This window comes from Macaca fascicularis, chromosome 2 (assembly GCF_037993035.2).
Source record: "Macaca fascicularis isolate 582-1 chromosome 2, T2T-MFA8v1.1".
Lineage (NCBI taxonomy): Eukaryota > Metazoa > Chordata > Mammalia > Primates > Cercopithecidae > Macaca > Macaca fascicularis.
Window position 1 is genome coordinate 190795456 of NC_088376.1, and position 13844 is coordinate 190809299.

A 13844-nucleotide genomic window follows, 5' to 3' on the forward strand; every position below is an offset into this window, starting at 1 on the left:
GAAAAAGTAACACTAATGAGAAGAACCAAAGATAAACTCCAGAAGCGGAAAAGCCTTTTGTATACAAGTAGCTTTTCACTCATTCATTAACACATTCACTCCAACATTAGGCTGTACAGTGTGCCCACATCTAGGGATTTGTGAAATAAACATGAAATAAAATAGCATTAATCCTCAAGAATCTTAAGACTATCAAAAGGATTTTAAATTTTTAAGGTTGAATCAAAACCATGTGCAGAAATTGCAGCCTTATTTGCGCTTTACACGAACTCAAAAGTTCAATACTAAAGGTACCTAGAGGAAATCCCTGCCCTTTTTGAGCATCTGTGGCAACAGGAATGGTTTTTAATTTCATCCTTTACTTAGGATGTTTATCTATTACACTTTATAATGGTATTTCAAACTGCAAACTAAGGAATAAAAGGTAACCCTGTTTTCAAAACTCAAGCAGAGGTATAGGATGGATAAAGATGGATTTGTGACCTGATTGTGTACCTTTATAAAAACATGAGAGGAAATTATTTTGCACACTCTTTTTATACTTAATTATATTACAATAATAGTGTAACTAGCAGTTACAAAATTTTCTTTGTTCTGGTTAAATGCCTAAAACTTTAAGAGCAACACAACTACAAATTAAATATGAATGATACACTATTCTTATAGCAGACAAAAGGGATTTCCCTCCTTTATTCTTATTTTAGGACATACCAATTCGTATTCCTCATAAGAGACATAGCATTAAAAAAACAAAAAGGATGAGTTTTCAGCCTCCTATTTCCAAAATTCTTATCAGTATCCCTAGATGATTATAGCAAAGGAAAAAGTAACATGTACGAATACATCATCACATTTTCCAACTGAGTTTTTTTCCAAATGGTACTTTTATAAATTAAAGTAACTAAGAAAATCCATGATCAGCAAACAGTTGCTAGGTGATGAAGAATTTAAACTTCAAAGCATGTAAATAATTTGGCAACTCAACCATGTAACTCAAACCTAGTAACAGAAAGGTAAAAAACTAAACATTCTAAGCTATAATGTGGGAGTATATGTATACTTATGTATATGTGTAAACACACATTATAAATGCATGGGGTTGTTTTGGGTTTTTTTGTCACCTCTGCCAAGATCAACCAAGAGGAAGAAGAGTAATTCGTTTAAAAGTTAGGAACTGGACATACCTTTAAAATTTCAACAGCATATTTCCTCTATATCATATTACAATAACAGCTCTATAAAACTGTTGGCTGAAGCCTAGGTAAGAATAAAGTCTGTTTTGAGAACAGCATTTATCATTGCCCAAAAACAGTAAGGAAAATGTGCAGATTACAAAAGATATTGAGCTTGGACTATAGCTGATAACTTTGAAAAACATGTCTCAAATATTTAAAGAGGTAGTAAGTTTTTCTTAAACTTTCAAATTATTGGACTTTTTTGCAAAAAGAATGTTAAATTTTCTAAAATGAGACCTTTGATCTAAAATATTTAATAGTTTTAAAAATATACTATGGTGAGATGTATTTGTAAAATACAATTATCCAGAGTTAGACAAAAGTAAACAAGAAACTTAAAGAGGGGAAGCCTGGACCATTATTAATCCTTTCCCACATGAAAAGTACAGATATTAGCAGAATATTCACTAAGTAAAAGGAAAATATTACCTGGTTTCTAAGGCACACAGTTAGCTGTCAGATCTAAAGTCGGATTTATTTGCATTAAGCTTTCAGAACATTTGCTGCAATTCGGGTAGAAATAGTAAGTATTCACATAATATGTAAGTCTGTAGTCCAGAAAGGTATTTCAACTAAAATATGTCAATTTTCACATCTGAAATAATTCAGACATTACTGATATAGTATTTGGAAGAGTTTCTGTACAGAAGATTTTTTCAGGCTGACAGTACTTAGTGCTTTAGAGGGTCAGGTAAACCCAGTTCTCTTTTGTTAAGCAATGTCTAATTTCCACTACATCAAACTTGGTCCCCAGTTCCACTATCCAAAAACTGCTTTACATTATGTCGTACTTCGCTGGTACCACACAAAGTGATTACATTATAAAAGGCCTCTAGATCACTTTGTTCAAATTTAACAGCTGGTTTCGGTAATGTTCCAGGAGCAAGGGAACTCTCTCCCCTAATTTTCAGGTTGATAAATTTGATTTTCCAAGTATTCTCCACAAAAGGGCAGCGGATGAGTCCAAAAATTTGTTCAAAAATGCCCAAACAAGTGTTTCCTCGATGGACAGTCCCAGCAACTCCAACCATAACCAGTCCATGAGGAGAAGATGCACATTTCAGTCCATGTGAATCTAGGTTGGGGCTGAGAAAAAGAAATTCTTCTTTTACTAGTGACAGCAAACGAAGGCTCACGATTTCTGCTCCATAGTAGTCCGTAACATTTTGTTCTGATGTGTTGTAATAAAACCTAAGCTTCACATCATGCCAGAAGTGCTGTGGCCCCCATTCATGTTGAGGTGGTCCCAGAAAAGGATTCTGAGAATTAAGGAGTCCAAAGAACCAATGACAGAATTCTTCTCCTAGGCGACGAAAATCAACTTTTTCAGCTTTTTTATCTTCTTTCACCTGCTGATTGAAACAAATAAAATAAATACAAAATAACACCAAGGTTTAACTTTCATATTTATTTTTCTATCTATCCTATTCAAAGTTTGAATGCACCCATTACACCAGAGAGAAATGAACTATATGTGAACTTGCTGAACCCATTATGCATAGTAAAAAATCTTTTTTCAAAAGGAGAAAAATCATTTTAGAAATTTCCAGCTTAAATTGCTGAAAATTCAGCTAAGAGAGTAAGGTTTAGTAAAAAAAAAAATTAATATGAACTGGGAGGGTGCAGTGGCTCATGCCTGTAATCCCAGCACTTTGGGAGGCTGAAGCAGGTGGATGGCGAGGTCAGGAGTTCGAGACCAGCCTGGTCAACATAGTGAAACCCCGTCTCTACTAAAAATACAAAAGTTAGCCGGGCATGGTGGCCTGTGCCTGTATTCTCAGCTACTCGGGAGGCTGAGGCAGGAGAATCACTTGAACTTGGGAGGTGGAGGTCGCAGTGAGCCAAGATAGCACCACTGCATTCCAGCCCGTGCAACAGAGCGACACTCCAAACCTTCAAGATGTTCACATTTTGCATATAAATTACATAAACTTGATATAAGTAAGCATTTTCATTTGTCTTTAAAAAAAAAAAAAGCATATTCTAACGGTGATTGAAACAGGTTATTTTCTATAACTGGGATTAATTTTATTCTATTATTTTTCTTTTTTCAAAGAAAATGTTACAGTAAGCTGGGCACGGTGGCTCATGCCTGTAATCTCGGCACTTTGGGAGGCCGAGGCAGGCAGATCACTTGAGGTCAGGAGTTCAAGACCAGTCTGGTCAACATGGTGAAACCCCGTCTCTACTAAAAATACAAAAATTAGCTGAGTGTAGCGGCGCATGCTGGTAATTCCAGCTACTCGGGAGGCTGAGGCAGGAGAAGCACTTGAACCCAGAGGGCGGAGGCTGCAGTGAGTTGAGATCGTGCCACTGTACTCCAACCTGGGTGACAGGACGGACTTTGTCTCAAAAAAAAAAAAGTTACTGTGAAAATCTACCTGATAGACTAGATCTCATTCATCCCTATGTTCCACAACACTACTTTACCAAGATGTATTAGGTTCACTGAGCACCTGCTATTCAATATACTGGGCACTGTGTGTGGTACTTAAGAGCTATTTCTTCCTACCTTCACAATAAGCCCTAGGACATAGATATTATTATGATCATTTTATAGATTAAAAAAACAAGGCTCAGAAAGGTCAAGTTATTTGCCTAAGTTAACTCACCTAGTATATGGCAGACTCTAATTTGAAGTTGTATCTGTATGAGTTCAAAGTCAATGCTCTTATCAGTATATAAAGTAAGAAAGCTCTTAGAAGATTCTTTCCTAATGTGAAAGCAAAGCTTTCTCACTCTGAAACCTCATTAATTCAAAAAATGTGGTATGTAGTTTAAAAATCTGCAAATTACCTAGAGGTTAATTCAAGCAACACTTAAATATTTGTGCAATATCTAAAATGTACAGTGGAGATACAAAGAACAGAAACAGCCAATGTCCGCTGGAGAAAATTTCTACAATAGAACTTTTTCTAGCTAAAAAAAAAAAAAAAAGCATAAAAAATATTTAGGTTCCAATGTAGGGGCGGGGCATCAAGAAAAACAGCTAATGCATGCTGGGCTTCACACCTAGGTGATAGGTTGACAGGTGCAGCAAAACACCATGGCACATGTTTACCTGTCTAACAAACCTGCACACATACCCTGGAACCTAAAAAAAAAAAAAAAAAAAAAAAAAATTTTACAGTAAAATTTTAGGTTGTTTTCATAACATTTTTGCAATACCAAAAACAAAGTGAGAAAGAATTTGCAATAAAATTCTTCTAAAGTGAAAAAAAATTACACAGAGCTGAAGTTAAAATTAACCTTGCATTAGACCTAAAACCATAAAAACCCTAGAAGAAAACCTAGGTAATACCATTCAGGACATAGGCATGGGCAAGGACTTCATGTCTAAAACACCAAAAGCAACGGCAACAAAAGCCAAAATTGACAAATGGGATCTCATTAAATTAAAGAGCTTCTGCACGGCAAAAGAAATTGCTATCAGAGTGAACAGGCAACCTACAGAATGGGAGAAAATTTTTGCAATCTACTCATCTGACAAATGGCTAATATCCAGAACCTACAAAGAACTCAATCAAATTTGCAAGAAAAAAACAACCCCATCAAAAAGTGGGCAAAGGATATGAACAGACATTTCTCAAAAGAAGACATTCATACAGCCAACAGACACATGAAAAAATGCTCATCATCACTGGCCATCAGAGAAATGCAAATCAAAACCACAATGAGATACCATCTCACACCAGTTAGAATGGCAATCATTAAAAAATCAGGAAACAACAGGTGCTGGAGAGGAAGTGGAGAAATAGGAACACTTTTACACTGTTGGTGGGATTGTAAACTAGTTCAACTATTGTGGAAAACAGTGTGGCGATTTCTCAAGGATCTAGAACTAGAAATACCATTTGACCCAGCCATCCCATTACTGGGGATATACCCAAAGGATTATAAGGCATGCTGCTATAAAGACACATGCACACGTATGTTTATTGTGGCACTATTCACAATAGCAAAGACTTGGAATCAACCCAAATGTCCATCTGTGACAGACTGGATTAAGAAAATGTGGCACATATACACCATGGAATATTATGCAGCCATAAAAAAGGATGAGTTTGTGTCCTTTGTAGGGATATGGATGCAGCTGGAAACCATCATTCTCAGCAAACTATCGCAAGAACAGAAAACCAAACACCGCATGTTCTCACTCACAGGTGGGAACTGAACAATGAGATCACTTGGACACAGGAAGGGAAACATCACACACCGGGGTCTATTGTGGGGAGGGGGGAGAGGGGAGGGACAGCATTAGGAGATATACCTAATGTAAATGACGAGTTAATGGGTGCAGCACACCAACATGGCATATGTATACATATGTAACAAACCTGCACGTTGTGCACATGTACCCTAGAACTTAAAGTATAATTAAAAAAAAAAAAGTGAAGATATATAAAAAAATAGGTATTTGCATATAAACAAATCAGTAATATTTGAGGAAAAAAAAAAAGAAATGAAATGAGTAAGTCGATAAGCCTCTTTTAACCAGCACTAGTGATTGTTCAATGGAAACATATAAACTCAATATAAACTTGAAGTTAATTTCATTTAATTTACAGCTTATTTTATAATAGTATTTTATTAAGGAATTAATTTACATATAGTAAAATCACAAATCTAAACACACAGCATGAGGAATGTTGAAAAACGTATGCAGCTACATAACCATCATCTAGATCAAAATACAAAACATTTCAATCACCCCAGAACATTTCCTCAGGCCCCTTTTCCATTCACTTTGAATTCCCCGCCCTCACTCAAAGCAGCCACTGCTCTGGTATCTACCATCAAATGCTAGCTTTGCCTGGAAGTGGCTTTAATATACAAGTAATTAGATAGTATGTTATGTCTGGCTTGTTTTGCTCTACTTAATGTTTTTGAGATTCATACAGATTGTTGCATGTATCAGCAGTCCTTTTTTAAATGAACAGTATTTCGCTGAAAAAAAAAAAAAATTAACCTTGCAGTTTACTCTCTAAAAATCCAATAGTCCTCATTTGATGATGCTGATATTGAAAAATACTTTTTCTCTCACATATCAATAGATGATTACATACATATCACGATATGTCAGAAACATTTTTTCTTTTAGTTGCTTTACTGGTCTCTTCCTTCGGGATTGATAGGATATGAAACAAAGTTAAAATTACAAAATATAAATAAAATAGGCTAGGCATGGTGGCTCTTGCCTGTAATACCAGCCGAGGTGGGAGGACCACTTGAGGCCAGGAGTTCAAGAACAGCCTGGGCAACATAGTTGAGACCCTATCCCTACAAAGTATTTTAAAAATTAGCCAGGCATGGTGGTACATGCCTGTAGCCCTAGCTACTCAGGAGGCAGAGGGAGTGGATCACTTGAGCCCAGAAATTCTAGGCTGCAGTGAGCTACGATTATACCACTGCACTCCAGCCTGGGCAACAGAGCAAGAATCTCTTAAAAAATAAAAATAAAAAAACCCCACAAACATTATTAACCATGTTCCCCAAGATTTAGGATTATCAACAAAGTTTCAGACAGAACAAAGGTTCAGAAAAGAACTCTAAGATTTATTTTACCTGTTGAAAGAGTTGGATGTTCTCTGTCTTTGTAACTGGCTCTGGCGTTTCCTTCAATTTCAGTTGTGATTGCTTTTGCCAGTAATCTTTCGCATGCTGAATAAGATTGTGTTTTTCAGTAGCTGGAGGTATAATAATCCCCTGTGTTGCCAAGTACTTAAATATAACTTCTCGGTGGACTTTTCTACGCCTTAGAAGTTCTTCTGCACTTTGGCTGTACACTAATATCGCACGAACAGCATCTAGAAAGAAATTGCGAAGATTAATAAAAAATCATGAGGCACTTACAAATTTGTGCCAGGTCAGTAGAAACTCTATTAAATAATATTTATAAGCTATTTTCACAATATTACTGCTGTTGCATGATAGCCACCACTTTAAAAAAATAGGAAGTCCATTGTCAGTTTTCTTTTAATGTCTTTATGCCTTAAACTTCCCTTACCTAAAATCTCTTCTTTTCACTTCCCATAAGTGACAGTGAAAGTTTAGCATTTTCTCTTAAAGAATTGCATTTTAAGAAAACATTCAAGCCAGAAAAAACATTTTTTTCTAATAAGGCCAACAGTCCTAAATTCATGTACAACCTCTAAAAATAGGGACAATTACAACAATATTTTAGATGTCAAGGAATTTTAGTCCTATCTCCTCTACAGATAATGAAAGTTGAGGCCATATTAGGTATCAATTATTATTATTATTATTTTTGAGACGAGTCTTTCTCCGACGCCCAAGCTGGCGTGCAGTGGTGCGATCTTGGCTCACTGCAAGCTCTGCCTCCCAGGTTCACGTCATTCTCCTGTCCCAGGCTCCTGAGTAGCTGGGACTACAGGCGCCCGACACCACACCCAGCTAAATTTTTTTGTATTTTTTTTTTAGTAGAGACTGGGTTTCACCATGTTAGCAAGGATGGTCTCGATCTCCTGACCTCGTGATCTGCCTGCCTTGGCCTCCTAAAGTACTGGGATTACAGGCGTGATCCACCACATCTGGCCCAATTATTGTATTTCTAGAAAGTGGAGAACCAGGGCTTATATTTTTATACTTTTTATTTTAATTTTTATTCTTTTGAGACGGAGTCTCGCTCTGTCACCCAGCCTGGACTGCACTGGCACGATCTTGGCTGACTGCAACCTCCACCTCCTGGGTTCAAGGGATTCTCCTGCCTCAGTCTCCCAAGGGGTTACAGGTGCGTGCCACCACACCCAGCTAATTTTTGTATTTTTAGTAGAGACAGGGTTTCACCATGTTGGCCAGGCTGGTCTCGAACTCTTGACCTCAGATGATCCACCTGCCTCGGCCTCCCAAAGTGCTGGGATTACAGGCGTGAGCCACTATGCCTGGCCGACTTCTATTTTAAAATATTTATATTAAACACAGACCAAAGAATATTTCTGACACGTGGGAATCATACAGAATGGCAATAAGACGAACTTCCATATGCATACCTCCTAACTTAGGACGCAAGAAATAGTACTATCTTTGAGGCCCTCATTTCGTCTCTTCCCTAATGCTATTCCTCTTTCTTCTCATCCACCTCAGAGTAGCTACTATACTAAATGTTGCTTTAAAACTTCCCATTTTTTTATAGCTGTACAGCATAAGTATATATCCCTGAACTATATTTGGTTTGGTATGTTTTAAATTGTGCTATAAATTCAATCCATCCATATACGGTATATAGTTTTCTATAATCAGCTTTTCACTTAATATTTTCTGGAGTAATCTGATACACATAGCTAGCTCATTTTCACTGCTATATCATAATTAGTTATACGACTGTACACAAGGTATCTAGCTATTCTTCTGTTTACAGACTTCTATTCTGTGTCCAATTACAAACGCTGTTACTTTGAAATTCTCATATGTATCTCCCAGTGCCCAAAGGGGCAAGCAGTATGAGCATCAACCTGGAGCTTGTCAGAAGCAGAATTTCTGGGCGTCCCCTAAAACTAACGAATCAGAACCTGCATTTTAACAAGATCCCTGAGAGATTCAAAAGCATATTCAAGTTTGAGAAGACTAGGTCGGTCTCGAGTATGTGTCTAATCTGCCATTTTAGGAGATGTCAAATCTGTTCTTCAAAGTGGTAGTTTTAACTTACACTCCTTCACTAGTTGTCAACGAGTTGCTTCACCTGATCATGAACACTTGAAGTTTATACTTTATATTTTTAATTTTTTTTTCCAAGCTGGTACACAGAAAAGACAACTTCTGTTTCTGGTTTTCATTTCATTAGTTTCTAAAGACGCTGAGTATACTTTCATATGCTTAAATGTTATTCCCCCCCACCCCCCAACAATGTTTCTTCAAGTCATTTAAACGTTTTTGCACTGGGAATTTTTTTCCTATTTGCTTTTAGATACCCTATCAATTAAATGCAGCATTTTATCCATTATAATTTTAAATTCACACTCACCATGACTGTAAGAAGGTGAAGGCATGTAAGACAAACACTGAAGAACCATGTAAGTCTAAAGCTATTTTAGGTCTTAATTCTTTGGAATTTCCTCTTTTAGTGTCCATGGCTCAAAGTGATAAATGACTTTCTTCAATGCCAAAAATGAAATCCGACTTAAGCAGAAAAACCCAGTTTTAAAAGGGCAGAATCTTTTAAAGATAATCGTATACTAATATGGGAATCTGGAATTTTTCACATTTTGAAGTAAAATTCAGCAAATTTAAAATAAAACTAGCTACCCGACACACAAAATGAACAAACGCTTTACATTTTTACATGGACTAGTCACAATCAGGCTTCTCACTAATAGCCCTTAAAAATCCACCGGAATATGTATTTAGCTCGCTTGTATGTATTCCCAGTACGAAAATTTAGCTCTGAAAAATTTTGCCTCCAAAAAGAGACGTGGATTCAAGGTGTCTGCCATTTAATTACAGTAGCTGCTTTTTACCAGAGACATAAGAAAATGTTTGCCAACCTCCTCCCACTCAAACTTGAAGAAAAAAGCCCGAGCGGCAGCTGACTCTCTTCAGCTGATCGGAACTGAAAATGCAAAACATTCTGGCTCCCCAGAAAAATTTTTAAAATTACTAATGACTTATTCCGAATCCTTGAATCAACAAGCGCTGCCCATAATACTGAATGGATAAAACCTGGAAGCCGCGCCATCACCACCACCACCACCTCCCTCCCTTGACCCGGCAGCCCAAGTCTGGGTAGTAGCTGCAGAGCCATGGATCCGCCGCGGCGGCCCAGATTCCCGAGGATTCTGCCTAAGCGGGGTAGGCGTGAGGCCAGGGGAGGGGCGGCAGCCTCCTAGGGGAAGGGTCCGCCCTTACCTTGGCGGTCTTCAGGCTGCACGAGGCGGTTGGTGACGGTGTCGCATAGGGCCATGATCTCGTCGTTGTCCAGTAGGCCAAGTAGGTTACGGCAGCCCTCCATCTCTGAAAAGCTGAGTCCCGACATCTCCACCCCCGGGGCTGGGGGTAAAGACGACGGCAAAAACGTCGCCCCTACGGCCCACTGGGCCCGCGCCTGGCAACAGGCACCGGAAGTGCCTTTCTTGTTGTTCGCCGTCGAAGGGCCTCGAGTATTCCAGGCCCCTGGGCGGAAGTACTCGCCAAAGAGGTCAATCAGGAAACAAAGTGCTCCCACTTGTGGTTCCGGGCTGGGGACGGAGTGAAGTCCCACGTATCTCAATTAAGGGAAGTGCCGGGTTTATATGGAGAACATACACTTTCAGCAAGGGAGCTGGTTACCGAAAGAGAAGTCCCTCCTCCGAAACAGAAGTCCCTCCTCCAAAAGAGCGCCTTGGAGGGCTGCGCAGGTGCAGGTGCGTAGAAAGCAGCCGGCAAGCCGGGTGCACCGCGAGCTCCCGTGATGCCGCGGGGCCGTCCAATGGAGGCGGCTCCTCCCCGCCCGCGGGCCGGGCCCCCGGGAGCGCTTGAATGTCTTCTGCGGCCACTTCTGAGTTGGGTGAGCCGGTAGTTTGATTCCTTAAATTAAGTAAACTAAAATAATTTAGTTTTGTTTAACATTATAGTATGAAAAGTTAAAAAGAGATAATCCACTGTGCCTGGCCGTCTTCCAGCGGACTTTCCTCTCAAACACGCCGGGACAGTTTCTTGCCTCCATTTCCCTTGTTGGCGGCTCGGCCTTAGAAGAGGCGATGTCGCGCGCAATTTAAGGTTGGGGGTTCTGGACGCCAGATTGCCAGGGTTTTACTCCGCCATTTACTCAGACTGTAAGCAAGCTCCGTAGCCTTTTCCCCTTCAGTGTCCTATGGAAGTGGATCTAGTGGAGATGCCTACCTCTTGGGGTTGTGGGGGCGGGGTGAACAGTGCGTGGCTCTTACTAAAGAGCTGATATTAGTATTGGCATGGTAGCAACACACATTGACGAGAGAAATAGTCATGCTCTGCTAAAGAGGAATCGGACTAAATTGTCACTTGCCTTTTTCTCTTTCCATTTTTAAGGCCTGTTTTTGATCAGTTGACATTTAATTGGGGTATTGCCATTTAGTAGCTGAAATGTACACATCTGCAGATCCTGGCGAGCAAATTTAACTTTAAAATACATTTTTACATATGAAAATTAGGATTGACCAGGCGCGGTGGCTCACGCCTGTAATCCCAGCACTTTGGGAGGCTGAGGCGGACAGATCACAAGGGGCCAGGAGTTCGAGACCAGCCTGGCCAACATAAAGAAACCCCGTCTTCACTAAAAATACAAAAAATTAGCCTGGCATGGTGGCAGACGCCTGTAATCGCAGCTGTTCGGAGGCTGAGGCAGAAGAATCGCTTGAACTCTGGAGGCAGAAGTTGCAGTTAGCTGAGATCACGCCACACTCACTGCACCCCAACCTGGGTGACAGCGAGACCCTGTCTCATAAATAATAGCTAAATATCAGTCATATAGTGTACATGTAGTCTTTAAAACAAGGCATTCAAAATATGGTGAAATTGTCAGTGGATGTTATTTGGGGTACCATTTGCTCAACACAGCAATTCTTCATATTTTAAATTAAGTATTAATGAATGCCTGCTACTATTGAAGGTTCAGAGACGTGACCCTGACCTTTCTTCAAGGAGCTTTTGGGAGTGTTGTTAGTAAAGAGATGACAAGATAAGTGCTAAAATATGTTGGTGTGGGACCACGTGGAGGGCATGTCCAACTTACTTCATTCGTTCATTAAAAATGTATTATAGTTGAGCACCTACTTGCCAGTTATTGTTCTTTGTACTAGGGCAAAAAACAATGCTTGCATTTTGGTGGAAGGAAATAGACAGTAAACATGTAAGAAACTATATAGTCGGCCACGAGATGCTATGGAAAAAAATAAATCCAGAAGACAGGGATGGGAGAGGATGTTAGTATTTTATACAAGTTGAAAGGAAAACTTATTTAAGTGCCTTTGAAGATCACAAGAAAGTGAGTGAACCGCAGGAGAAGCATGTCAGGAAGAAGCAAGAGATTTCGAGGAAGGAGTCCAGGAGACTGGAGCCCGTTTGAGCAAGAGGAGGCAATGAGCAAGGTGGTTAGAGTTGCAGTCAAGACTGATCTAACACAGGGTTTCTTGATCATAGAACTGTTGACATTTTGGGCAGGATAATCTTTTGTCCAGGGGATTGTCCTGTGCCTTGTAGGATGCTTAACGCATCCCCATCCTCTACCCACTAGGTGCCAGTAGCACCTCCTTCCCTCTCTGCGCCAACCAAAATTACCTCCAGACGTTGTTACATGTCCCCTGCAGGGCAAAATCACCCACAATTAAGAGCCACTGATATAAAACCTGTCAAGATGCTTTTCGAGATGATGACAGTGTTCTTTTTACTATCCAATACAGTAACTATCAGGCACGTGGCTCTTGAGCTTCTTGTGTTTAGTGCAACTAAGGAACTGAATTTTAAGTTTTATTTGAATTTAACTTTTAATAGCCACACGTGGCTAGTGACTACTGTCTTGGATAGTGTAGGTCTAGAACCTTGTAGACCATTCTATGGACTTCAGCTTTCATGTTTTATCTCTTTCTCATTATTCTGTCAATCTCTCCAGACTAGTCAGTGGTTCCCTTATCATCTGTTCCTTCAACTTGCCACAGGTTCTTGCCTCAAAGCCTTTGCTCTTGCCACTGGCATATTCTTACCTTGGATATCTGAATGACTCTTTCCTCTACTTTAGTCAGGTTCCTGCTCAAAAGTCACCTTATCAGAGGCCTTACCTCATCATCTTGCTTAAAATCACCACCAACACCATGCTTACTTATGCATTTCCTACCCACTTTATTTTTCTGCATAGCACTCATACTGTATGTTTGTTGTCCCCCAATAGAATATGAGCTCTGTGAGGCAAGGATTTGTTTTTCATTGCCTGTTACAGAGGCCAGCATACGGTAGGTATCCAATGAATATTTGTTGAATAAATGAATGAGCTTTGAAGGCACTGGCAGGTTTTAAACAGGAATGTCATTATCTGACTTGTCTCAGAACAGGATTACTTTGGCTGCTGGTGTGAAGACTGAAGGGAGGGTAAGGGTAGAAGCAGGGAACCCAGTTAGGAGACTATTAAAATAGTCCAGGTTAGAGAAAATGGTGGCTTGAATTAGAGTGAAGGGCATGATAGAGTCAGGGATGATTAGAAGGTTTTGGTTCGGGCAACTAGTTGCCATGTATTGAGAGGAGGAATGCTAGGGGAGTAATCAAGAGACCTGGCTTTCTGACAAAGTGGTTATGCTTAGGAAGGATTAAATCAAAGAATGAGAGATGGGACAGGGAAAAAGGTGAACAACCAGTAAAGGGAATAGTAGTGAAAAATGCATGGACTAAAATAACATGATGAGGGTAGATGGAGGTTTTAAATATGACTGGAGCCAAAGACAGGGTACAGGAGCCATACCTAACATGAAGAGAAACTTAGCAAAATTCTGTATCAATGAGATGTACAGCTCTCCACAACGATAAAACTAGTGTGCTAGAATTTGAGTGTAACTGATCCCCACACCTCTTTGCACTGTTTCCATTAAATTCTGTTCTGGTAGTTTCATTTACTGAATACAACTTGAGCAAAAAACAAAAAACTCTCCCCAT

General features: G+C 39.5%; 2 protein-coding genes across 3 annotated transcripts in view; one reads left to right on the forward strand and one right to left on the reverse strand.

Moving 5' to 3' along the window:
• Positions 1-521: 521 nt before the first annotated feature.
• On the reverse strand, positions 522-10451 carry C2H3orf38 (chromosome 2 C3orf38 homolog). Of its 2 annotated transcripts, none has more exons than XM_074033660.1 (3): positions 10098-10451; positions 6801-7042; positions 522-2584 (listed from the first exon to the last, which is right to left on the reverse strand). In XM_074033660.1, exons 1-3 carry the CDS (start codon positions 10222-10224, stop codon positions 1973-1975), a joined length of 981 nt encoding a protein of 326 aa, XP_073889761.1. In that variant the 5' UTR covers positions 10225-10451; the 3' UTR covers positions 522-1972. The 2 variants fall into 2 exon arrangements, with proteins under 2 accessions (XP_073889761.1, XP_005548452.1); XM_005548395.5 differs by having other exon boundaries at positions 522-2587.
• Positions 10416-13844, forward strand: part of LOC135964368 (uncharacterized) — a 94981-nt gene continuing 91552 nt past the window's right edge. Inside the window, exon 1 of the mRNA XM_045385314.3 lies at positions 10416-10591. The gene's annotated coding sequence lies outside the window, so the exon portion shown is untranslated. The remainder of the gene's footprint in view (positions 10592-13844) is intronic.